This window comes from Schistocerca cancellata, chromosome 7 (assembly GCF_023864275.1).
Source record: "Schistocerca cancellata isolate TAMUIC-IGC-003103 chromosome 7, iqSchCanc2.1, whole genome shotgun sequence".
NCBI classification, from domain to species: domain Eukaryota; kingdom Metazoa; phylum Arthropoda; class Insecta; order Orthoptera; family Acrididae; genus Schistocerca; species Schistocerca cancellata.
Window position 1 is genome coordinate 244,946,254 of NC_064632.1, and position 27,920 is coordinate 244,974,173.

The following is a 27,920-nucleotide window of genomic DNA, read 5'->3' on the forward strand; positions in this document are numbered from 1 at the left end:
CTTGCACCTGGCTTTGCCACAAGGACATTACCCATGGGGTGCAAAATTGAAATAGGGATGAAAAATGGTATTCTGTAGGTTGGTTGGTGGAACACTAGTTTGGGTTATTGGGTTATAGTAGGATTTTGGGTAGAATATACCTCATCTCAGGGCATGACAAGCCCTAAAGAAAGGCGTAGTTGAGTTTTTTTAGGCCAGGGTGATACTAGACGATCAGAGAAGTGCTGGACAGTAGTTGGTTGACAGGTTTACTAGTGTTAGAGGCATTGGCATGGCATTGCTGATCTGTGTATGGACGAGCTGGATATGACACTATCAATAACGACATTTCAACAATTCCTCTTTTCCATTGTGATGCAGTATCCATGAGTGGCAAGGTTGTAAGGAAGAGATTATTTGACACAAAAATGACTTCTACAGTTGCTTCGCAATGTGATTCATTTGGATACTCCCTTCCAACACTAGTTTCTCTGAGCTATGCAGGTGGGAAGTCTCTCTCCACTACACCACTCTCGTAATCCCCTGGCCTGAACCTCTGCTAAACTATTTTTCACTGCTTCACCTTTGTCTTCTCTCTTCTGCCCACACCATTCCTCCTCCATCCAGATTGTGCACTGCCTTCTCCCACCACTCTTCCTTCCATCCCCCCTGCATGTGGATGCTCTCTCTCTCTCTCTCTCTCTCTCTCTCTCTCTCTCTCTCTCTCTCTCTGTCTCTGTCATGCTCTACCCCCTAAACTTCTTTCTTCTTGTTTTGTACCCGCAAATCACCTGCCAAAATACCTACCTCACACTATCCTGCTACCCATTCCTTGCTTCGTACATAAGTCTCTTACCCCCCCACAACCTCATCTGCCCATGTACTGCTTTCAATAATTGATAATCAATAGTCTGTCTCAGAGCGGGAGTGTGCATTTGGGTGTCTGTGTGGTTGTGTATATGGGTAGGTGTCTTTTTGTTATACATGCTTGGTTGCCTTACCCTTATTTTATGTATTATTCTTTCCACTAATTTCCATTGTTATTCCCAATTACAATACTTATTTACTGCAACCTAACAGCGCAGGGAAACTACTGGGTGCCTCAACCAAATCTTATGTATTTACCAAACAAAAGCGCTGGCAGGTCGATAGACACACAAACAAACACAAACATACACACAAAATTCAAGCTTTCGCAACAAACAGTTGCTTCGCCAAGAAAGAGGGAAGGAGAGGGAAAGACGAAAGGATGTGGGTTTTAAGGGAGAGGGTAAGGAGTCATTCCAGTCCCGGGAGAGGAAAGACTTACCTTAGGGGGAAAAAAGGAGCGCGCGCGCGCTCGAGCAAGTGTATACCTGTCCTTTTTTCCCCCTAAGGTAAGTCTTTCCGCTCCCAGGATTGGAATGACTCCTTACCCTCTCCCTTAAAACCCACATCCTTTTGACTTTCCCTCTCCTTCCCTCTTTCCTGGTGAAGCAACTGTTTGTTGTGAAAGCTTGAATTTTGTGTGTATGTTTGTGTGTCTATCGACCTGCCAGCGCTTTTGTTTGGTAAGTCTCATCATCTTTGTTTTTAGATATATTTTTCCCACGTGGAATGTTTCCCTCTATTATATTCAAATCTTATGTATTGTATTAGATACCCTTTGTTTACAGTCAGTTATTAAGGTAACACCACACCACACCACACCACACCACACCACACCACACCACACACCACACACCACACACCACACCATCCCATCCCACCCCACACAGTAAGACAGACTTAGGAACCAGGTTATAATTGTAAGACATTTCCAGGGGCAGCTGTGGACTCTAGCCACAATTTCTTGGTTACAAACTATAGACTAAAAATGAAGAAACTGCAAAAAGGTAGGAATTTAAGGAGATGGGACCTGGATAAACTGAAAGAACCAGAGGCTATAGAGAGTTTCAGAGAGTGCATTAGAGAACAACTGACAAGAACAGGGGAAAGAAATATAGTAGAAGAAAAATGGGTAGCTTTGAGAGATGAAATAGTGAAGGGAACAGAGGGTTAAGTAGGTAAAAAGATGAGGGCTAGTAGAAATCCTTGGGTAACAGAAGAGATACTGAATGTAACTGATGAAAGGAGGAAACATAAAAATGCAGTAAATGAAGCAGTCAAAAAGGAACACAAACGTCTCAAAAATGAGATCAACCGGAAGTGCAGAATGGCTATGTACGGATGTAGAAGCATGGGTAAGAAATACTGCCTATACGAAAATTGAAGAGACCTTTACAGAAAAGAGAACCACCTGTACGAATTTCAAGAGCGCAGATGGAAAACCAGTCCTAAGCAAACAAGGGAAAGCAGAAAGGTGGAAGGAGTATATAGAGCGTCTAGACACGGGCGATGTACTTGAGGCAATATTATGGAAATGGAAAAGGACGTAGATGAAGATGAAATGGGAGATATGATACTGCATGAAGAATCTGACAGAGCACTGAAAGACCTACGTTGAAACAAGGCCCCGGGGAGTAGACAACATTTCAATAGAACTACTGATTGCTTTGGGAGAGCCTGCCATGACAAAACTCTTCCATCTCGTGAGCAAGATGTACGAGACAGGCAAAATACCCTCATACTTCAAGAAGAATATAATAATTCCAATCCCAAAGAAAGCAGGTGTTGACAGGTGTGAAAATTACTGAACTATCAGTTTAAAGTCACGGCTGCAAAATACTAACACAAAATCTTTGCAGAAGAATGTAAAAACTGGTAGAAGCCGACCTCAGAGAAGATCAGTTTGGAGTCTGTAGAAATGTTGGAACATGGAAGGCAGTACTGACCCTACAACTTATCTAACACGATAGGTTAAGGAAAGGCAAACCTATGTTTCTAACATTTGTAGACTTCGAGAGAACTTTTGACAATGTTTACTGGAATACTCTCTTTCAAATTCTGAAGGTGGCAGGGGTAAAATACAGGGGGCAAAAGGCTATTTACAATTTGTACAGAAACTAGATGGCAGTTATAAGAGTTGGAGGGCATGAAAAGGGAAGCAGTGATTGAGAAGGGAATGAGACACCATTGTAGCATATCTCCTAAGTTCTTCAATCTGTATACCGATCAAGCAGTAAAGGAAACAAAAGAAAAATTCAGAGTAGGAATTAAAATCCGTGGAGAAGAAATAAAAACTTTGAGGTTTGCTGGTGACATTTTAATTTTGTCAGAAACAGCAAAGGACCTGGAAGAGCAGCTGAACGGAATGGGCAGTGACTTGAAAGGAGGACATTAGACGAACATCAACAAGAGAAAAACAAGGATAATGGAATGTAGTCAAATTAAATCAGGTGATGTTGAGGGAACCAGATTAGGAATGAGACACTTAAAGTAGTAAATAAGTTTTGCTATTTGGAAAGCAAAATAACTGATGATGGTCTAAGTAGGGAGGATATAAAATGTAAACTGGCTATGGCAAGTAAAGCGTTTCTGAAGAAGAGAAATTTGTTAACATCGAGTATAGATTTAAATGTCAGGAAGATGTTTCTGAAAGTATTTGTATGGAGTGTAGCCGTGTATAGAAGTGTAACACGAATGATAAATAGTTTAGACAAGAAGAGAATAGAAGCTTTCAAAATGCTACAGAAGAATGCTGAATATTAGATGGGTAGATCATGTAACTAATGAGGAGGTACTGAATAGAATTGAGGAGAAGATGAATTTGTGGCACAACTTGACTGAAAGAAGAGATCAGTTGGTAGGACACGTTCTGAGGTATCAAGGGCTCACCAGTTTTGTATTGGAGGGAAGTGTGGTGGATAAAAATTGTACATGGAGACCAAGAGATGAATACACTAAGCAGATTCAGAAGGATGTAGGTCACAGGAGTTATTCAAAGATGAAGAGGCTTGCACAGGATAGAGTAGTACAGAGAGCTGCATCAAACCTGTCTCTGGACTGAAGACCACACCAACAACAATATCAAGGTAACCCATTTTTGCGAAGTATCTCCCAATGCAGTCGTCCTGTCATGCTACTAGCACCATGGTATATACTGTTTAGGTAGATTATATTCAATTCGTATATGGAATACTCTGCCCCCACATAAACTGGTGTTAGATAAGGCAATTTCAGTGTCACTACTTAGTAATAATATCGTCTCTGAGTAATCTGTGTCTAGCAACAAACCTCTCACTTTCATACCAGGCCACATATTGTTCTGAGTTACTGTAGTAGGTTTTTTAGTCATTCCTCTGTGTAATATTACAGTAGAATAATATCTCAAATGCGATCTCTACTGTTATATCATCTTTATATTTATGCACACTTCGCTTTATTACGTTTTTTTGCAATCCATCAAACATTGTCTTCAGAGACATAATTTTTTTAGGTCTCCCTGGATTATTAGAATGGAAGCTCTCATCCTAGTATATTAGGTTGCTTACTGCACACACTGTCACCAATTCCACAACTGCTATTTCCAAAAGGATGACCTGATGGCCAGGATCTGAATGGTGATTCAATTCATTAGAAGCATGGAAGATATTCAGTTACCACAAATTTATATGGCTAAAGAACACTGGCATCCTAGCTTTGTGCACTTCATCTCACGTTCAAGAACATTGTTTACAGTGGGACTGGATTGTAGCGTTGCTCACCAATTTTGTTCAAACTGCTTGAGTAGAAGCAAAGAGCCCTTTCAAGTACCTGGAATTTCTCATCTGAGAGGGCCATAGGAAGAAGAAAAACCACACTCTAAAGATTTTCAAGTACAATGTGAAGTATTTCTGAGCAACAAGGATCAAGTAAGTGGCATAGCGCAGTAGTCTACTGCACTGAGTATCAATTTGCTGTCTTGGGTTCGATTTTTGCTCTACCATAATTTCCTTCTTTTTTTATTCCTCACCAAGTTAAACTATTAAGTATAATATTTAAATATATTTATCAGTTGAATTCGTAAGTGTGAAAGTAATATATTCAATTTAGTTATGTTTACTTAAATTTAATTAATTAGTACATTTAAACAGTAACTACTGTAAATGATACATTTCCGACTATTTGTGATTTCAACTGCCCTTCAAAAGTAACATCCCACTATCATCATATCCCCACTCTCTCCTTTTTCTTTGCTCTCTTTTATGTGTTATGGGTACATGGCTCTGGCAGCTGTTTTAAATCCCCTATAGTGTGCCCTTAGTGTACCTGTTTCCCAACAATTTTTAACGGTCTCGACTGCTGTGAACAGTGTCTCGCTATGTGTTTGCAGTGATTTTCCATGAAACTTATCTTTTTTGGGAAATGGAAACACAGCAAGTATTTTTCCCGTAGGCCCACAACATTATCCCTTTCAAATGTCTGAATGTGTTTGACAATAGTACTTACTGGGCAGTGAGGCATGCTTGTATCCTAGAGTGACTGTTTCAAACATTGTTCACCACTAAACCAGCATAGTTATTGCATGTAGAGTCAAAACAGGCCTCCTGAGCACCATGTGACCACCAATGACCATTACAAAGGAATCACTAACACTGCAACCCTTCAGTATGCGCATACTATTCCTAGTACCTCTGGGCACACTCATGGAGGGGTGGTTTTTTTTTATTTTATTTTTTTCTGAAGTGTCCAATTGTGCAAAAGACTATGTATGTATCCGCCAATTTTATAATGGAACAAATGCCTTGTATTCAATTTCTTTTTAACAAAAAGAAGGGGAGAGTAATTATCACATATTAGGCCAAGAAATGTTCTGCATCTGGAATAGGGCAATGGAAGCTATGCAATATTGTGTACCCTTGTTACAGGCGAATGTCTGGGAAAGAAGGTGCAAAAGAAAATTTTTATGTGGCAGTGGAGCAATTTATAGTCAAAATGAACCTGCTGCTTGGAAATGAACTTAAAATAATAATTCACAAACAACTGTAAACAGAAAGAATGCTACTGCAGTTAAATATCTTTTACAGGCTGCAGAACTGGCTTCAAATTACAAATGATCAACTACAAGCAAAGATAGATTTAATGAAATAATTTAAGACGAGCAAAGCTGTAAAAAAACTAAATTTTATTGTATATTTGAAACTGGAAATGAAGTTAAGAATTTTAAAGTAAATCTATCCTCAACTTGAATGCACATTTGAACACCACATAAATTTACTAGGCATGGTCATCTTTGAGTTATCTTACACCAATCTTTAAACTGTCGACTGGGTTTGTGTTTAGTAGACTCTGAACCATAGTGCAGATTCACACATTTCACATTAAAAAATCACTGGTAAAAGTAAAAAAAAGTGATGTGACAGGAAAAAAAAATCTTAGGACTGCCTGAAAACTGAATGCCAGACCTATGTGGTTTTAATGAAAGAAAATATGATAGGGGTGAAGCATCAGAATCCAATCATGCCAGTTACTATAGTGTCATTAATATATCTGCTACTGCAGTTTAAGGACAAATGAATTTTTCAGTGCAAGTATTACACAACTGAATAGTCATATGTTCACTCTTTCACTCTGAGAAGTTGTAGAAACATGAACGCAAGCTGTCTCTCAAGGAATAAGTCAGTTGCAATAATTTCTACGTGGAGGAACAGTCACTAATTGCTAGGAACAATAAAATGTTTAGAACAATTACTACTCAGAAGTGTAGGATCCCAATAACACATTCTTAGGTAAAGATCTCAAATATTTGTTGCTAAACAACCTGTCTGAACTTCTTGACTAACATGCATGTGTTTATGCCAACATATACATTATTTATGTATAGCATTTTCTACTTGATATTTAAAAGTTTACTTTACTTTCACCTCATCTGTTACTATTGCCTGTTGGGTCTGATCAGGGTATCAGATCCACACACAAGTAAATATTTAGATTTTTCAAAAATCTGCCTCCATCTGATGTCAATAAATACAATTATACATATAAGTTATACATATAGTCTACCTTCCATACAATGTTTTCTTCTGTCAAAATATTACTACCTTGGATTTCAACAAAGGTATATAAGATATTTACGAAGTATCATCAATGATGCCAAACTGCAATATGCTACATACCCAAACTTAGCTGTCATAAGCACTAGATCCCCCAGATGTGCAATTAATGTGTCATTTCATCCCTGTGTATGTGCAAAGCCATTACCCATTGGTATAGCAAACACATTTTACTTTAAAAAGAAAAATAAACCCCATTGTGCACATATCATCTGTCTGCATTAGTCACAGTGTAGTAAGTTACTGTAATAAAGTGATTACAAAAACACTGATTATATCCACAATAAAGTCACCCTACAAAGTAAGACAAGGTAACGCAAAACACACAAACCATAGAATTGAAGAGAAAGGAAGCAAACTTCATCAGTCACCAGCAAATACAGACCATTACATGGGAAGAATGCCACTTACATGATTAGTTACTACTTACTGAACAGCACCACAAGACTAAAATATTTTACAAAAGGTAAAGTCCACTTGCTTCCAGGGCATATTATAAGTGCCATTCAAATAAAATGTGCACAATAAAGCAATTTATAAAAAGTATATGTACAAATGCAATTTCTTATAAAAGCTGATGTCATACAAGGGTGTAACATACCTGAGCAAAACCTTCATTATAAACAGTTTCATAAATCTTGAACATATTTCCTGTGAATTCATCTACTTCTATAGTGCTGTAAGTGAGAAGAAGATTGTAATGAAGAGCTATACACTATAACTGTGAAAACAATCAATTATTGATAAAATTATTTAATTGGATAGACGGCAGAACACACACATAAAAGACTGTTGTGATTAGCAATCTTTTGGAGCCAGTGGCTCCTCCTTCCTTCTCATCCTGTACGGTACGTCTCCCGTGACCTGCTGTTCTGGGGTGTCCGTGAAATCTACCCCTTTTCCTAGACTTCTCCAGTCCTTTTCCTTCACCCTTCTTCCTCCCCCTTCAACACTTCTGCCTGAAGGAGAAGCAACTGGCTCCAAAGGAGGAGGAGGAGATTGGTGTTTAACATCCCGTCGACAACGAGGTCATTAGAGACGGAGCGCAAGCTCGTGTGAGGGAAGGATGGGGATGGAAATCGGCCGTGCCCTTTCAAAGGAACCACCCCAGCATTTGCCAGAAGCGATTTAGGGAAATCACGGAAAACCTAAATCAGGATGGCCGGAGACGGGATTGAACCGTCGTCCTCCCGAATGCGAGTCCAGTGTGCTAACCACTGCGCCACCTCGTTCGGTAACTCGCTCCAAAAGCTTGCCAATCACAACAGTCTTTTATGTGTGTGTTCTGCTGCCGCTTGGTGAGTAGACTTTTTACCTATCCAACTAAATAAAACTATAATTGTAGGAAGATATGTTAACAGAGATTAAGTCTAGGAGGGTACAGAGGTGCAATGATGTGTTTGGAGTCCAAGCTCCCACCTTCAGAGTTCAGGGAAAATAGTACAGAGTGGAAGGATCTAAATAGCTCATGTAGTCGTAAGTAAATAACTGTATAAATGGAACAGTGATATTATCGAAAGAGTGTAATCTTATAAAGACAATATAATTTAAAAAAAGTTGGTTTGGAGAGAAAAGGAAGTTGAACAACAAAAGAAATGACAAAACACAAATGTATTAAACTTTTGGCTTCTTCTTCTTCTTCTTCTATCTTTTAATTGTTTGGGATTATCCATCTGGATCTAATAGAAGCTAACTTCTTCATTTCTGCATAACTGGAGTCTCCAGAAGTTTATGTAGTTTCCTTTTATAATGCCAGTTGTAGTCTTCCTCAGGCTACATATCCTTGTAATGTTCCTTCTTGGACTTTTACAAGGAACTGGTTACCTCGTATTGTGTGACCAATATACACTCACACAATCTTTCCATTATTGTTCTCGTAAATGACCAAATCTTTGCAAGACATCCTGGTTAACTGTACACTTTACCTTTAACAGGAATTTTACTATAATTTACCTAACTTCAACATTTATGTTGTTCAAACAAAGCATTTTTGTTTCATTCATAAACTTTGATTTTTCTTCTCTAATTTTTTGTTTTATGTCTTGTCTGTTTCTTCAATCTTCAGTTATCTCACTTCTTAAATGCTCGTGTATCTTATTTGTTTTATTTATTTCCTCTAGCATTAAGTTGTTTTGATTTCTTTGAGGACACTAATATTTCTGAAAGTGAATTACCAACCTCACCTGCATGAGCGCATTGAAATAATTTAAGGGCGACGAGTGAAAGTTTGTGCCAGACTGGGACCTGAACTCTGATTTCCTGCCTGATGCAATCAGATGCCTTGATGGCCTCAGCTATCCAAGCACCATTCCCATCCAATTTGAATTCTCAACTTGCACACACTACTTCCGTAGGGCCCCCCCCGCCCCCTCCCCGTTCATCATTCCCAAAGCTGAACGAATTTTAGCTGAACTCCCACAAGAGGATGGACTTAGAGTGCATCCACACTGAAGATTTATCATGAATCATCTGGCATAGGGGAGATACTACTATTATATATGTGGTGTCTGTTCTTTTGGACTTGTCTGAAAGAACAGACCCCACACGTACACGATCCCATGCGGATATAAGAGGTGTGTTCAAAAAGTAACAGGATTTTTTGTTTTTCTTAAATAATCTTTATTTATTCATCAACATCAACTTTGTCCCTTAAAGTAATCCCCCTCAGGTATAATACAATTGTGCCAGCACTTTTTCTAATCTTGGAAGCACTTCTAGAATACACTTTTCATTATGGTGTTCACCTTCTCTAACAATTCTGTTTTTATCTCAGCAATGATGCCAAAACAAAATCCTTTCATGGTTCTCTTCACCCCTAGGAATGGAAAGAAGCCACAGTGGGGCCATGTCCATTGAATACAGTGGCTGGTGGAACAAAACAGCCACACCCGCCTGCCCCCCCCCCCCCCCGCCCCCGAAAAAAAAAAAAAATTACCAGGAAGCAATGAGGTGTGAGCAAAAGGACTATTGTGATGCAATTTCCATGAGTGGTTTTTCCACAACATGTGTTGTTTTCTTCGGATTGCTTCACGTATTCCTTACTTGACCACATGACCATAAGGCAGGAACTCAAGATGCACTATCCCACTGTAATCTTCACATGTAATCGAACTTGTCGAATTTTTTTCCATTTTTGCTCATCAGGCAGTTTTCAAAGGCGTGACTGGGTCTTGGTTTTGATGTCATACCCATTTATCCATGTTTCAATACCTGTTATAACTTTCTTTCAAAGGTCTGCATGATTGTACACTTCATTCAGCAATTTTGAGTGGCACCTATGCAATGACATTTTTGGACAAAATTCAACGATTTCAGAACAAACTTTGCTGCTACATGTTTCATGCCCAAAACATCCAGAAAATTTAATGGCATGAGCCAAAAGATATGCCGACATTATCAGCAGAATCTCTGATGGGAATTTGGCAATTTTCCAGAACTATTTTCTTTACTTCTTCCACACTGTGATCATTGCGGGTGTCCACAGTGGTCATCTTCGTCTTCTTGACCCCCTTTGAAACATTTACACTACTCACACTCTTGTCTTAATCATAGCAGTTTTGCCAAAAGCCAGTAACCATTTCAAATGTGATGCCACAATTTATTCCATTTTTTCAAGCAAAATTTAATGCAAATTCTTTGATCCTTTTTTGAAAGTAAAAATTTGGCAAGCACTCGAAAACATATATAAAATTTTCAACTGTCAGCAATAAACAAATACGCAAAACAAGGTGAAAATGCAATCATACCTCAAGAACACATGTACCAACAAGATAAAAAAAAATGAAAACTGAATTATAAAGCCGACGAAATTAAAAAAATTCCCATTACTTTTTGCCTACACCACCTACATACAAAATAAAAGTGAAACTGATCTACTATCTATGTTATGATGGCAATTCACGATAAATTTTCAGTGTGGATGCAACCTATGGTTGCCCTCTTGTGGGAATCCAGCTAAAATGCTGTGAGTGATGGGGGTGGTGGAGAAGCAGGCACTATGGAAGTAGTGTGCGACATGTTGAGAATTTAGGTAGCATGGGAGTTGTGCTCAGATAGCCGATGTCATCAACCAGGAAATCTGGGTTTGAGTCCCTGTCCAGCACATATTTTCATTTATAATTGAATTATGTCAATGCCCTCATGTGACTGACACCAGTAATTCATTTTCATCTTCACATATACAGCCATGGAATCAAGAATGTGTGTGGTCTGTTCTTTTGGACATTTTCAAAATAACAGACACTACACAATACATACAACAGTACTATTTCTTTTATTTATTTCAGTTTTGTACTCGTCTCTCAGTACTGTAACCACAACCAGATTCTGTGGAGAATTCCTTCATCTGGAGCTATCAAACTATGCCACTCATAAACAGTTATTTGTTTTCTATCTCCATTTGTTTTGATACCTATACAGTATTGTTGCACTCTTATTGCATGCTCATTATTGCATATTCTATGTTGATGTTGAATAGGGATGGAGACAGACTGCATCCCTGCCTGACACCTTTAAGAATTCTAGTTTCTTTTTGTGAATTTCCCACAACTGTTTTTTTATTCTTTGTATAGTTCTTTAATTATTTTTCTGTCCCTGTAGTCTACTTTAGTCATTATTAGAATTTCCATAATTCTGCTCCAGTTGTCAGTGTTTAATGCTTTACTTAGGTCTACAAAAGCTATATAAAGTTTTCTGTTGACCCTATTATTCTTCTTAATATTATCAATGGGTATATTCAAAGTCTTGTGATCTTCACATGTAGCTGCTCTGTTGTGCTTCAAAACCATAATCATGATACTTTTCTCAAGTCTTCTGGAGGGATGTTATCAATACCACTAGCTTTTTCTTTCCAGTAATTTAAGGCTTTTTTTTTTAAATTAATATTCTGTAATTTCCAGTATCATTCCATTTGTTTTACTTTTTCTTCTTATTTTAATTCACTTAACTATTGTAGCTTGTAACACATACTTCAATACGCTTTTTGCATTTTTAAGCTATATAGTGGGAATTAGTGAAGTTCGGTGGCAGGAGGAACAAGATTTCTGGTCAGGTGACTACAGGGTTATAAACACAAAGTCAAATAGGGGTAATGCAGGAATAGGTTTAATAATGAATAGGAAAATAGGAATGCGGGTAAGCTACTACAAACAGCATAGTGAACGCATTATTGTGGCCAAGGTAGATACGAAGCCCACACCTACTACAGTAGTACAAGTTTATATGCCAACTAGCTCTGCAGATGACGAAGAAATTGAAGAAATGTATGATGAAATGAAAGAAATTATTCAGATTGTGAAGGGAGACGAAAATTTAATAGTCATGGGTGACTGGAATTCGAGTGTAGGAAAAGGGAGAGAAGGAAACGTAGTAGGTGAATATGGATTGGGGCTAAGAAATGAAAGAGGAAACCGTCTGGTAGAATTTTGCACAGAGCACAACTTAATCATAGCTAACACTTGGTTTAAGAATCATGATAGAAGGTTGTATACATGGAAGAACCCTGGAGATACTAAAAGGTATCAGATAGATTATATAATGGTAAGACAGAGATTTAGGAACCAGGTTTTAAATTGTAAGACATTTCCAGGGGCAGAGGTGGACTCTGACCACAATCTATTGGTTATGACCTGTAGATTAAAACTGAAGAAACTGCAAAAAGGTGGGAATTTAAGGAGATGGGACCTGGATAAACTGAAAGAACCAGAGGTTGTACAGAGTTTCAGGGAGAGCATAAGGGAACAATTGACAGGAATGGGGGAAAGAAATACAGTAGAAGAAGAATGGGTAGCTTTGAGGGATGAAGTAGTGAAGGCAGCAGAGGATCAAGTAGGTAAAAAGACGAGGGCTAGTAGAAATCCTTGGGTAACAGAAGAAATATTGAATTTAATTGACGAAAGGAAAAAATATAAAAATGCAGTAAATGAAGCAGGCAAAAAGGAATACAAACGTCTCAAAAATGTGATCGACAGGAAGTGCAAAATGACTAAGCAGGGATGGCTAGAGGACAAATGTAAGGATGTAGAGGGTTATCTCACTAGGGGTAAGATAGATACTGCCTACAGGAAAATTAGAGAGACCTTTGGAGATAAGAGAACCACTTGTATGAATATCAAGAGCTCAGATGGAAACCCAGTTCTAAGCAAAGAAGGGAAAGCAGAAAGGTGGAAGGAGTATATAGAGGGTCTATACAAGGGCGATGTACTTGAGGACAATATTATGGAAATGGAAGAGGATGTAGATGAAGATGAAATGGGAGATACAATACTGCGTGAAGAGTTTGACAGAGCACTGAAAGACCAGAGTCGAAACAAGGCCCCCGGAGTAGACAACATTCCATTAGAACTACTGACGGCCTTGGGAGAGCCAGTCCTGGCAAACCTTTACCATCTGGTGAGCAAGATGTATGAGACAGGTGAAATACCGTCAGACTTCAAGAAGAATATAATAATTCCAATCCCAAAAAAAGCAGGTGTTGACAGATGTGGAAATTACCGAACAATCAGTTTAATAAGCCACAGCTGCAAAATACTAACACGAATTCTTTACAGATGAATGGAAAAACTAGTAGAAGCCAACCTCGGGGAAGATCAGTTTGGATTCCGTAGAAATACTGGAACACGTGAGGCAATACTGACCTTACGACTTATCTTAGAGAACAAATTAAGGAAAGGCAAACCTACGTTTCTAGCATTTGTAGACTTAGAGAAAGCTGTCGACAATGTTGACTGGAATACTCTCTTTCAAATTCTAAAGGTGGCAGGGGTAAAATATAGGGAGCGAAAGGCTATTTACAATTTGTACAGAAACCAGATGGCAGTTATAAGAGTCAAGGGACATGAAAGGGAAGCAGCGGTGGGGAAGGGAGTAAGACAGGGTTGTAGCCTCTCCCCGATGTTATTCAATCTGTATATTGAGAAAGCAGTAAAGGAAACAAAAGAAAATTTCGGAGTAGGTATTAAAATCCATGGAGAAGAAATAAAAACTTTGAGGTTTGCCGATGACATTTTAATTCTGTCAGAGACAGCAAAGGACTTGGAAGAGCAGTTGAACGGAATGGATGTTATCTTGAAGGGAGGATATAAGATGAACATCAACAAAAACAAAACGAGGATAATGGAATGTAGTGGAATTAAGTCAGGTGATGCTGAGGGAATTAGATTAGGAAATGAGACATTTGAAGTAGTAAAGGAGTTTTGCTATTTGGGGAGAAAATAACTGATGATGGTCGAAGTAGAGAGGATATAAAATGTAGACTGGCAATGGCAAGGAAAGCGTTTCTGAAGAAGAGAAATTTGTTAACATCGAGTATAGATTTAAGTGTCAGGAAGTCATTTCTGAAAGTATTTGTATGGAGTGTAGCCATGTATGGAAGTGAAACATGGACGGTAAATAGTTTGGACAAGAAGAGAATAGAAGCTTTCGAAATGTGGTGCTACAGAAGAATGCTGAAGATTAGATGGGTAGATCACATAACTAATGAGGAAGTATTGAATAGGATTGGGGAGAAGATAAGTTTGTGGCACAACTTGACCAGAAGAAGGGATCGGTTGGTAGGACATGTTCAGAGGCATCAAGGGATCACCAATTTAGTATTGGAGGGCAGCGTGGAGGGTAAAAATCCTAGGGGGAGACCAAGAGATGAATACACTAAGCAGATTCTGAAGGATGTGGTTGCAGTAGGTACTGGGAGATGAAGAAGCTTGCACAGGATAGAGTAGCATGGAGAGCTGCATCAAACCAATCTCAGAACTGAAGACCACAACAACAACAACAACAACAACAACAACAACAAGCTATATGCTCATGTTCTGTAGGAATCCTTCGGTTGTTGGAATGGACTAATTATTGTGTTTTTGTTTTACATAATGCTTTTTTTATATTGGCGTGTGCGCCTTTCCTGCTTTGTAGTTTTCACTAATTATCACACATAATTTCCAACCATTTTTAGTTTTTTCTTCCTTCTCTCTTAACTTTGTTTCTCAGTCTCCTGTGTTCCAGTTCACTTTTTCTTTGCACTTTCTTCTTTGTGCTGTTAATATTATTAAGTGATAATTTCCCATACTTCATGGATTCATTTTGTAAGGCAAATTGTGTCCTTTGATGGAGTTATCATTGCCATTTGATTTTCCGAATAGTGGTTTGTTGTTTAACGAACGTCGTCTTGGGTTTGAACTTCACAGAATTTCTATAATCTTTCTTTGTACGATTTGGTTTCTTTAATTCATTTCTAACAATAATGTAGTCAAATTGATAGCATCCTGTACCTTCTGGTTTTCTTTTTTTTTTTTTTTTTTAATGTATATCATCTTGGGTGGTTCTGAAATAACAAATTAATGATCATAAAGTATTTTTTACGCAAATTCAAAAACTCTGTCCTCTGATTTCTAATTCTTAATCCATAACCCGTTACTCCAGTTTCTTATGCATGTCCTACCACAGCGTTTCAATAGTCCATAATAATATTATATCTCCATCATGCAAATATTGCTAAACTCTCATTTCATTGCCACTATGTTCAGATATTGGCATATATACTTTTATGGCAGCTAAATCTACTGTTCTGCTTTGAATTTAATTAGCATTACCCTGCCACTATATAGTAAGTCACTTTTGACTCTTACCCGAGTACTTGGACAATACTATACCAATTTCAGTTCTTTTGTTTCAATTGCCTGATGCACAGAAATTGCCACCCCAGAAATCCCCTTTATCTTCCCATCAATTCCATTCATTTCTAACCTATTTGTAGTCTTGTCACCTCCTATTTTATGTTCTCCAATTTACCAAAAACTCAACGATCTAACACCTCATGTTACCACCTTTAATAGTTTTTTTTTATAGTTGTGTTTTTTTTCTGTAACTTTATTTTTGCTTGGTTTCTATTATCAAACACATCTGCAATGTCTCACCTGGTGATCAGAATGGGGGATTATTTTAACTCTGGAAAATTTAGTTGAGGATACAACATTGATGCAAATAGTTTGCTGCAGTGAGATGATTTATGTGCTAACTTTTCCTTGCTTTCCACAATGCTGTGAGATAGCCATATCAATGTTTGCCATCTTTGCCTGTGTCTGCTTGTAACTGTATCAGGTTTATCCCCATATGTATTCCATACTGAAAGTGTTGTTGTCTACTGGTGGGCTAATTTATTTAAGGCCTGCCTGAATATTTCATTTTCTCAGAACAACCCATATCTAGGAGGCATTCCCTTACATAATACTTGGGGAGACACCTGATGGAGGAGAAAACAAGCAACAGAAATAAACAGAGCAGGAGCATGAACATTATTATTATTTCTCTTTCCTGTCTCAGACGTTATGTCTGGTTAAAAATGGAAAGTTACGCGGACCTTGATCAAGCGTGACTTCCTTTTAACTGTACGGTATATGTTATATTGCATTTAGGAACTTTCGGGTAATTGAACATGTATCAATAATTACAGATTTCTGTAGTTGTATACATACGTTTGGGTGTAGCTTTATTGCGTTGATGTACAGGTGGATACTGTGTGGTATGACTCCTGTAGTTGATAGTATAATTGGTATAATGTCAACTTTATCCTGATGCCACATGTCCTTGACTTCCTCAGCCAGTTGGATGTATTTTTCAATTTTTTCTCCTGTTTTCTTCTGTATATTTGTTGTGTTGGGTATGGATATTTCGATTAGTTGTGTTAATTTCTTCTTTTTATTAGTGAGTATGATGTCAGGTTTGTTATGTGGTGTTGTTTTATCTGTTACAATGGTTCTGTTCCAGTATAATTTGTATTCATCATTCTCCAGTACATTTTGTGGTGCATACTTTTATGTGGGAACGTGTTGTTTTATTAGTTTATTTTGTATGGCAAGTTGTTGATGTATTATTTTTGCTACATTGTCCTGTCTTCTATGGTTTCTGTATTTGCTAGTATTGTACATCCGCTTGTGATGTGATCTACTGTTTCTATTTGTTGTTTGCAAAGTCTGCTTTTATCTGTTGTGGTATTGGGATCTTTAATAATATGCTTGCTGTAATATTTGGTGTTTATTGTTTGATCCTGTATTGCAATCATGAATCCTTCCGTCTCACTGTATATATTGCCTTTTCTTAGCCATGTGTTGGATGCGTCCTGATCGATGTGTGGTTGTGTTAGATGATACGGGTGCTTGCCAAGTAGTGTTTTCTTTTTCCAATTTACTTTCTTCGTATCTGTTGATGTTATGTGATCTAAAGGGTTGTAGAAGTGGTTATGAAATTGCAATGGTGTAGCCGATGTATTTATATGAGTGATTGCTTTGTGTATTTTGCTAGTTTCTGCTCGTTCTAGAAAGAATTTTCTTAAATTGTCTACCTGTCCATAATGTAGGTTTTTGATGACTATGAATCCCCTTCCTCCTTCCTTTCTGCTTAATGTGAATCTTTCTGTTGCTGAATGTATGTGATGTATTCTATATTTGTGGCATTGTGAACGTGTAAGTGTATTGAGTGCTTCTAGGTCTGTGTTACTCCATTTCACTACTCCAAATGAGTAGGTCAATATTGGTATAGTATACGTATTTATAGCTTTTGTCTTGTTTCTTGCTGTCAATTCTGTTTTCAGTATTTTTGTTAGTCTTTGTCTATATTTTTCTTTTAGTTCTTCTTCAATATGTGTATTATCTATTCCTATTTTTTGTCTGTATCCTAGATATTAATAGGCATCTGTTTTTTCCATCGCTTCTATGGAGTCACTGTGGTTATTCAATATGTAATCTTCTTGTTTAGTGTGTTTTCCCTTGACTATGCTATTTTTCTTACATTTGTCTGTTCCAAAAGCCATATTTATATCATTGCTGAATACTTCTGTTATCTTTAGTAATTGGCTGAGTTGTTGATTGGTTGCTGTCAGTAGTTTTAGATTATCTATGTATAGCAAATGTGTGATTTTGTGTGGGTATGTTCCAGTAATATTATACCAGTAATTTGTATTATTTAGCATGTTGGATAGTGGGTTCAGAGCAAGACAGAACCAGAAAGGACTTAATGAGTCTCCTTGGTATATTCCACGCTTAATCTGTATTGGTTGTGATGTGATGTTATTAGAGTTTGTTTGGATATTAAGTGTGGTTTTCCAGTTTTTCATAACTATGTTTAGAAACTGTATCAATTTAGGATCTACTTTGTATATTTGCAATATCTGTAGTAACCATGAGTGGGGTACACTATCAAAAGCTTTTTGGTAATCAATGTATGCGTAGTGTAGTGACCTCTGTTTAGTTTTAGCTTGATATGTCACCTCTGTATCTATTATCAGTTGCTCTTTACATCCTCATGCTCCTTTGCAGCAGCCTTTTTGTTCTTCATTTATAATTTTGTTCTGTGTTGTATGTGTCATTAATTTCTGTGTAATGACTGAAGTTAATATTTTGTAGATTGTTAGTAGGCATGTTATGGGGCGATATTTAGCTGGGTTTGCTGTGTCTGCTTGATCTTTAGGTTTCAGATAGGTTATTCCATGTGTAAGTGTATCAGGGAATGTGTATGGGTCTGAATTGTAACTGTTAAATAATTTAGTTAGATGTGAATGTGTTGACGTGAACTTCTTTAGCCAGAAATTTGCTATTTTATCATTTCCAGGGGCTTTCCAATTGTGCATAGAATTAATTGCTCGGGTGACTTCATGTTGCAAAATTATCACTTCAGGCATTTGTGGTATCATCTTGTATGAGTCTGTTTCTACTTGTATCCACCGTGCATGCCTGTTATGTTGTACCGGGTTTGACCATATGTTGCTCCAGAAGTGTTCCATGTCTGTTATGTTTGGTGGATTGTCTATTTTAATGTGTGTGTTATCCATTGTTTGGTAAAATCTCTTTTGGTTTGTGTTGAATGTTTGGTTTTGTTTCCTTCTATTTTCACTTTTTTTGTATCTTCTAAGTCGTTTGGCCAATGCTTGTAATTTCTGCTTCTTTTCATCTAATTGCTCTATTGCTTCTTATTGTGAGATTTTACCTAACCTTTTTCGTTTTTTGTCTGATATTTCATTTCTTATAAATTGTGTTAGCTGTCCGATGTCTTTTCTCAGTTTTTCTATTCTGATCTGTAGCCTGTGTTGCCATGCTGGTTTTGTGGGTTTCTTCTGTGTGTTGGTTGGTTCTGATCTCTGCCTAGTATGTATATTTAGTGTAGTGAGTGCTCCTACATAAACCAGTAGTTGTAACTCTTCCATAGTTGTGTTTTCATTTATTTTGTTGTGTACGATTGTGTTGATATTTGTCATTGTTGTTTCGACTTATGGGTTATTTGGTGGTCTATGCAAGAATGGTCTAATGTCTGTATTTGTGTCTTTGTACTCTATATATATGTCAGCTGAAATTTTTTCTTCTATATCTAACATGTGTGTCACTTCGTGTTCTATTTGTGCTTGTTCTGGTGGCTGTCTTAAGATGTCGTTTTCCTCTGATTGTTTAATTGACGCGTTTTGTTCTTGTTTGTTTTCTCTGGGATGATTGAGTCCGTTACTGTATTTTCTTCTTCTTCTGATTGCACATTATTTTGTTCTAGTATTTGTTGTACTTGTTGTTTGATGTTTTCTAATTCCGACTGGGGTATCCTGTTATTTTTGATTATTACACGGATCTGATCAGCTAGTCATTGTTCTGTTAAAAATTTTAATTCCGGGTATCTGGTAATAAATGTTGTGTATACTTGTGATCTGTATCCAGTTGTATTGGTTCCTAGGTTTGTTGCTTGGTAGTAACAGAACATGAGGTGTCTATTAACTTCATCTGACCATCTCATCCTCTGTCTTTGTTTTCCTTCTAGGGTGATTGCAGGAAGCATATCCTGCAAAACACCTCTATTTGGATTTAAATCATTTTCCAGTTGGCTAGCAGTGTCGTTACCATTGTGGGCGGGCATAGGGTTCAAGCGTCGTCCCCAACCATGACGGCGCTTGTCCGAGGCTTCTTTAGTTCTGTCCTGAACCAAGTAATCACACTAAAAGGGGTGTTAGCCCTATTAGTGGTTTGTTCTTTTCGTCGCCTTTTACGACTGGCAGAACATACCGGAGGCCTATTCTTTTCCCGGGCCTCCACGGGAATTATTATTATTATTATTATTATTATTATTATTATTATTATTATTATTATCATCTGTTGTTATGAGGAGGAGGAAGAGGAGAAGAAGAAGGAGGAGGGTAGGGTCATCTCAAATGTGCACATGATCATGGTTCTTGGTAACTATACTAGCATGTTATTAAACAAATGTAAATACAGTATTAACAGTTGTCGTTCAGCAAGGCAAACTGGTTACCTGACCAGGGTGACAACACCACCAAGTTTAAGCCTGAAAAGCAGGGAGAGGAGGCAGCAACAGCATACATTCCACTATTCTTACAAGTGGAACTGTATTGTGCACTGTAAGTCTGTACGCATCACCGAGTGAAGTGCCTATCAATAACAGTAACAGAAACTGGGCTACAGTATATCACACTTTTTCTACTCAGGACACTCAGCTGGCAGTAAATGTTAAACTACTTTCCTGGATGGTGATGTTATTTTCCACAGCTGTCTCTGGTGGTCTGTAGTTCACGTTTCAGTTCTGGACGATAATCCCAAACCTTCATTCAGATTTATGCCTACTGATAGTATATTTTCAGTTTCTTTATCTGTCAAAAAGTCTCTCCTCCAGTAGTTTACATTCACTTTTTTTGGGCCTGATACACAAACTTTAAAGACTTCAATGTTACAACGGTGCAAACTAATACCACAACAGTGTAAGCAAACTGATTGCATGGTGTACTGGTAAATCAATTCCCTGTGACCACATAAATTTTTTCTCAAATAGCAAGGTCTGCAGGAGGTACGTTCAGCCTTGTGAGGTTGAGTAAAAAGCTTCTTGGATATAAAAGGTGTGACACTGATACTTAAGTTGCCACTATGCAAAAAAGGCTTGTACCAAGGCTATGCGAGACATGACCTACATTAATACCAACAAAACCACCAGCGACACAGTTTGATATATCATGACTACAAATCTTATTCTTTGCAAGATTTCAGTCCAGTTCTTTAGGATTTACCATTTTCTAGCAAAATTTTGTCAATGGACTATAGAGGAAAAGATTAGTGCTCCTTAACTAATGCTGAAAGTTTGGCTTTCTTTGTCTTTCTGTACTTTTATTTTTTTTCTGCCCAGTTCTACATGTTAGTCCAAAGCTTTCCTCTTACAGTACCAGAGAAGTCACGAACTGAAACTCTGCACCCCGACAATGAAACATTGCCTGATTATACTCTTTGTAAACTGTCACTTTGCAAACTTCATTCACAGCGTAGTTTGTATAAATCCGCAGTTTGTCTAAATAAGCCAGTTTTTCCCAGAATTATTTTGCTAGCCTGAAAGTCCAGTTTTTTGCTACAAGAACTGAGACGTGTTTTCAAATTTAGAATTCCTTTGTATTGTTCCTAATGTCACATAAATTTCTGTCTAATAATGCAGTTATCTGTATCATCAATAAAATATTCATTCTTAGCATTTTGAGGTACTGTGACCCTCCTTCCATAATGTGCACAAATAGATGTAAATTTCGCTTGTCAATGGTTGCCTGCATGCTCAATCACCTTCGTCAGCACTAATCACCTTTTTTCTTCTAATTGACTGTAAATTAATTATGTTAACTGCAAGTTGATGTGGCTGCCTTGCAAAAGTATTTTTCCACAATCACCTTTCATGCTCACACTGCAGGTGACAGTGCACACCACTCTGAATTGGAAAGTGACTGTAACTAGCTACATGACCAAATTAGTTCCTGCTACACCCAGGTAACCAGTTGGCCTTGCCAAATCGTAGAACAGTGCTCATTTAAATCTCATTTTTATTTGCTTGTTAAGCCTGACTCAAATATTTATGCATCTAGTTCTTGCTGAAAAGTAAATAATATTCTACAGGTTATCAGACCAATACTATGACTAGAAGTGCAGTTGACTAATCTACACCAACATAATATTTATAAGTCTTCCATGATTCTCTTAATAAATATACATTTTTTACTTGTTTTACTGTTCTTCTGTAAATTTGTAGTAGCTCAAAAACTGAAATGTATGTCCATCAGTTTGCTTACTACTCTCATTCCAAACTTTAACATGATTACAACTACGTTTATCATATGCTTTTACTGATGTTCATTTTAAGCATTCATTACAATGCATATTCATTGTACTTCATTTCTATGATTGTAGCATTAATCTTCCCACTCATTTTATGATTTCCTTCATTTAGAATATGAGAGTCACTTTCATGTGCTGAAATATTAAAGATCATCAAATATATGTTTTATCATACAATCACAGTTTGGATACAATTTAAAGCTCACCTTTTTAGACTTGATGTAAGGAACTCATGATCATGAGCTACTTTATGCATTAATTCATTCAGAATTGGCTGAATATTGACAGCTCTCTCAAATTCTTTTCTAGGAAACACTGACGGTAGGAGAGCAAATGGAGCAAATTGTAAAATATCCTCATTATAGTTTGTCTTTGAACGCATACATGCACCTGTGGGCATTAAACACAATAATTTCATGTGCAAACACGAATTAAAAGAAAGTGCATTAATAAACTAGCCAAACATTCAACTGAAAATACATATTTGGCTATGGAGGTTTTTACGAAATATCTGAAATGTCCACTGATGGGCACAAATTTAGCAATTAAATTTATCATTTACTTGTAGCATGACTAAAAACTAATTGTTATTACATATGGTGCTTGCAGCATTGCATCCAGAGATGTTATGGTATCCCACACTGATTCCTGTTAACACACTATAAAAGACAGACATTAGTTTAAAACAAATAATGAAAAATCCAGGATAGAATAATGACAATATTATAGAAAGGATAGATTGATACTCACCATATAGTAGAGAAACTGAGACGCAGACAGACAACAGAAAGACAACTGAACAAGTAAGCTTTCGGCCAAATGACCACCTCTGAAAGTAGACAACAAAAGCTTACTTGTTTAGTAGTCTTTTTGTTGTGTACGTCTGCAACTCACCTCTTCCACAACATAGTGAGTAGCAACCCATCTTTTTCATAATATTGTCACAGACTTTAGTCTGGTAGACAACTGAAGCTGATGTGAAAACTACAAGTGTTCACAGTTAGAAAAATCTTTCCTGGGACTTCTAATATCCACAATTCATAAATTAGCCATTTATCACTCGCAAGGAAAGTATTTGGGCTCGAACAAACAAACACACTTACAACAAATTCCTGTGCGGGACACTTTAAAGGTCTCTTATTGCACAACTGATATTCGTTTATCTGAAAACCCCCGCAGTCGTCCAACAGTGGCCACTGAGTATTCCATACTGAATTTAGCCTTTGCCCGGCAATATGCCAGTCAATACCAATAGAGACAGTGAAGTGTTTGTGCGATGTTGCATGTTGTGAAGTTATTTGTGTAGTGAAGCGTCAGATGGGTCAGCAACTGGTAATCAACTTTGCAAATGTATTGCAACTGGTTGACATGAAGTTACAACAAACTCTTCTTCGTGAAGATGGTCCTGGTGTAGAATATGTAGATCAAAAATATTATAACCAGTTAGAAACAGACACTGTTGTAACACTACCACATAATTATGATGTTAATGAGGAAGACCACCCTGTAAGTTCGAGAAGAGGCATCAGAAGTAGTGAAAGCGAATTCTAAAACCTAAAGCGTCATCACAATGTATGATGGCAACACACCAGACAATGTTTATTATTATTATCACATCAGAGATTTCAACACATATGACAAGCTCTTGAAAAGATACCCTAAACTGAAGCCTAAAAGCAACAATAAAAGAGTGCTGGACTATGTGGCAAAGAAAAGAGAAGTAATACAGTTTTCAAAGGACACTGTATGCTGCAGTTCAATATCATCAAGCAGCATTTAATGGCAAAGTCTGACAAGTTTAGGATAACATCACACGATATTTGCTATTTACTAATACACCAGGAAACCTCTATTACTAAATGGCAAACACAGTTCATAGTTCATGGTGCATCATACCAGTTGCTGGTTGCCTCTCTAACAGCTTCCAGTGGGAAAAATATCGTTTTCAATATTTTATATAATTACTGACTTCAGGTGTAGAGAAATGTTCAATACAACTCATCGGTTTTGACCACTGACATAGGAAACATGAGACAAATGCTGTAAACAATGTGGCACATGTAATATGATGTTACTGTCGACTTTTTCATATGGGCTAATGTACAGATCAGTCTGTCACAAAAGCTAGGTCTTTTAGTATCAGAGTTGCTGGCTTCTCCACAACCAAACTGTCACATTCCAACCTAATTGCTTTCAAATTCATTGGCTTTGCCAACAAACAATGTAACTGAATATATGCATCAAAAGGCATCATGACAGTAGCCACTAACATTACATCACTGACCAAGGCCAACAGCAGATATCGAACATTTCTCTTGACCCTACTGACTGAAAATAAACATTTACAATGCCCTCATGATTACTCTAAGTGGGTATTATGTTCAAGGTTTAAGATAGTAAGACAATTATTACTGTTAGAAACCGACTGTGCACACCTTGAGGCACTGTAACTCATCATGAGCAAATACCCAAACTATATTATTTTGATATTTGAAAATGAGAACAATTAGTGGCTTCCAACAAACTTAATACATAATTTCAAACCTTTTCTAAACTTTCCTCACTTGCATGCTTAACATCAAATACTTCACACACTGACTCATTTATAATGTAATCATAGTTTTGAAGCTGCTTTATCCAGAGTGGGGCAAATAAAAGTGACCCGGAGAACACAGTTCCAGGGTACAAAGAAACACAGCAAAGGGTAGGAAATATAAGGCTAACCTGGCTATAGCAGATGTTGAAAGTTACCACCATTCATCTCCTGGCACTTTTGGGCTCTGGTCAGGAATCTGCTGAAGGCAGATCGAGGTTGGACTGCTGGAATTGCTGCAATTTCATCTGAAATGTTCCATTGCCGTTCTTGAAGACTATTAGGGTTGTTGTGATACACCTTAGAGTTGAGGCTCCCCCACCATAAAGTAATCACACAGTGACAGATCAGGTGACTCTGATGGCCAGCTAGGACCGCAACAAGACTGACCTCTGCTAACACCTCTGTCAGGATTGAAGATTGTGTAAATGTGCTCCGAGATTCAGCTTGCTGTATGGGCAATTGCTCCATTCTGTTGGAAGTAGCCAAAGTCTTTTCATCCACCAATAATGCTCCCACAAATTGTATCCACTCATTCAGGCCACTTTCATTTGTCCTATGCAAGTTCAATTTTTTAAGGAATTGGAGGTTTATTGGTTTGACACTGTTTCCAGTGTCCAGTTTTTTGCTCATATAATTTATTTCACTTTTACATTGTGCTGATGATTGTTTTGTGGCAAAAAGCAATTTATGTTTTTGCACAGTTTAGTTTCAAACTACTATTTTTCATCCATGTCTAGTTCCCCAAGTTTCTGCTCAGTATGGTAGAGTAACACTTTGCTCCACTTTAGGGCAGAAAATTATTGTTGAGTCATCTGCATTGAGAATGGTTTTAGACTGCACCTTGCCTGGCACATCATTAATACAATATAATATTCAATAGTAGTGGCAATAATACTGAACCTTGTGGAGCACTTAATTGTGCGTGTTTCTAACCAGAGAGGAATTTCTTGCCATTTTTATGAACAAGCCCCTTTTTTCTGTCCATGACTACTTAGAACTATCAGGGAATAATAAACTGCAAAGCAAGAGAGTAGTACACAGCCAATGCTATTATTCATCACCTCCTTCCACTTAGGTGTGTTAAATCTGTACACAGCCAACATACGAATGACATACAGCAATTAGTACCTGAATCTCCCTACGTGGGATCTAAGAGGAATTGCAAATGGAAGCACAAAAAGGATCATAGGATTGCTTATTCTATGTTCCGCACAGAGGTAAATTTTGTTCTATCTTGTATTCTGTCTTACCATGCATCAGAGCCCAGTCCCGTGCAGATGTCACTACTTCTTTTAAAGTCTTCTCATCAAGGGGCAACTGCACACAGGGTTCCAATCTTCTAACAGCCATTGTTCAGCCTCTGAAACTAAAAATTTATGTCTTAGTATGTTAACTAATGAAATGATCTAAGTGAAAAGCACATATTTTGTGCGTTCTTAGTGTTATTTTACTTAGGTGGTTTTCAGCTTACAAGGCCATCATCAGACTGAGTATTGTAATCAAAGAAGGTGCAGTATCGTGAAAAACATTGCAAAAATGTTACAGTCAAGAGTGAGTTATGAATACAGAGTAAATTTCATCTTTGACAGTGCAATGGTAATGCAATTAAAAATATCAAAGCTAAGCAGTAAATAAATACAAAGAAAACAAATAAAAAAGATTAACATTAAACTCAAATAAACAGTGCCTATACAACAATTTAAATTAAATTACAATCCCTATAAAATAAAATTAGTACGTGACAAGAGTACAGAAGAATACCTTCATGAGGTATTACATATGGAAGGCAATACAGAAACAGAGTAAAAAGAGAAAATTGACCATTTAACAACAGCATACTTGGAGTAAATGGATGATCAGAATAAAATAAATACAGGAAAAATGGAGAAATAGAATGGACCAGACAATATGCAAATAATTGGAAAAATGAAGATCGAGTGAAGTTTAGAAGAGGAAGTGCTGAGCTATTACTTGGTTATTTAATATTAAATCAGGGCTGTGGGCTAGATGTTTGTCAATTTCCAGGGTTTCCAACACATTGTGTGTGTGTGTGTGTGGGGGGGGGGGGGGGGGGGGGGAGGGAGGGAGGGTTGCATGGGACTGTGGCTGGCAGCCGTGGCCCTCCTTCAATACATGCTCAGCAAATGTAGTTGCTATGTCTCTGCCATCAAGGCAAGTAATTCTGTATACCCCACTATTGGCTAATAATTTGGTCTTATCTTACTACTGAAAACATGGCAGACAGTGATATTCCTCACACAGTAAGAAATCCATTATTGCAGGATTTCAGTGTTTTGGCTACACTCTGTGGTATCTGTCCTAGGTATGGTATTGCACACCACTTCCTGCAAACACAAAGGAATAGCAAATGGAACACAGAGGAGGGGTATAATTTTGAAACTAACTAACTATCTCTCTCTCTCTCTCTCTCTCTCTCTCTCTCTCTCTCTCTCTCTCTCTCTCTCTCTGTGTGTGTGTGTGTGTGTGTGTGTGTGTGTGTGTGTACTGATGTGAATGTTAAAACCAGCAAGAGCTACGCATACACTGTAATCCATAGAGAAGTCTGGAGGAAGCCTTTATCCAGCAGTGGATGTTAAATAGCTGACAATGACTAGTTTGATTAATTGTTCATTGGTTAAAAATGGTCACAGTGTTGTTAGTATATACATGGTCATGAATGAGTAACATAGAATAGCCATCAATTAAAAATTCTTTATACTAGATACAACACCTTATAAAGACAGCACCATGGAACAACACAATTATACAAGAGTAGAGAGACAGAAAGATAAAAAACCTGGCCTACAGCAATAGTTATATGGAAAGAATAATATCACATTGGTAACATACATGCTATTTGTAGACATTAATGGTAGTGGTGGTGGTAAAATGGAAATGATCGTATGGCGTTCGGGGGATTCGGCCGCCATATTGCAAGTCCTTTTTAGTTGACGCCGCTTCGGTGACTTGCGAGTCAATGATGATGAAAATTATGATGATGGACACACAACACCCAGTCCCCTGATGGGAATCGAACCCGGGCCTCCTGTGTGGTAGGCAGTAATACTACTGCTACGCTATGGAGGTGGTGGTTGTGGTGGTACAATTATGACAACGACGATGATGATGATTATGATGATGATGATGATGATGATGATTATGATGATTATGATGATGACAGGATTATGAGGAACTCAATGGTGTGGTTATTACTCCTTTTATTATCATAATTAATGAGCCAACAGAAGAACTTTGTGGGTAATATGG

At 37.6% G+C, this 27,920-nt stretch overlaps 1 protein-coding gene across 3 annotated transcripts in view; it reads right to left on the bottom strand.

The window, feature by feature from the left end:
- The window catches only part of LOC126092075 (glutathione synthetase-like), a 150,765-nt gene that overhangs the window by 105,647 nt on the left and 17,198 nt on the right, over positions 1 to 27,920 (bottom strand). For all 3 annotated transcript variants that reach the window (XM_049907495.1, XM_049907494.1, XM_049907496.1), the window contains exons 2-4: positions 25,904 to 26,019; positions 22,264 to 22,447; positions 7,534 to 7,609 (exon numbers count right to left, since the gene is read on the bottom strand). In XM_049907495.1, coding sequence (XP_049763452.1) covers positions 7,534 to 7,609; positions 22,264 to 22,447; positions 25,904 to 26,003 — 360 coding nt within the window. In that variant the 5' untranslated portion in view covers positions 26,004 to 26,019. The remainder of the gene's footprint in view (positions 1 to 7,533; positions 7,610 to 22,263; positions 22,448 to 25,903; positions 26,020 to 27,920) is intronic.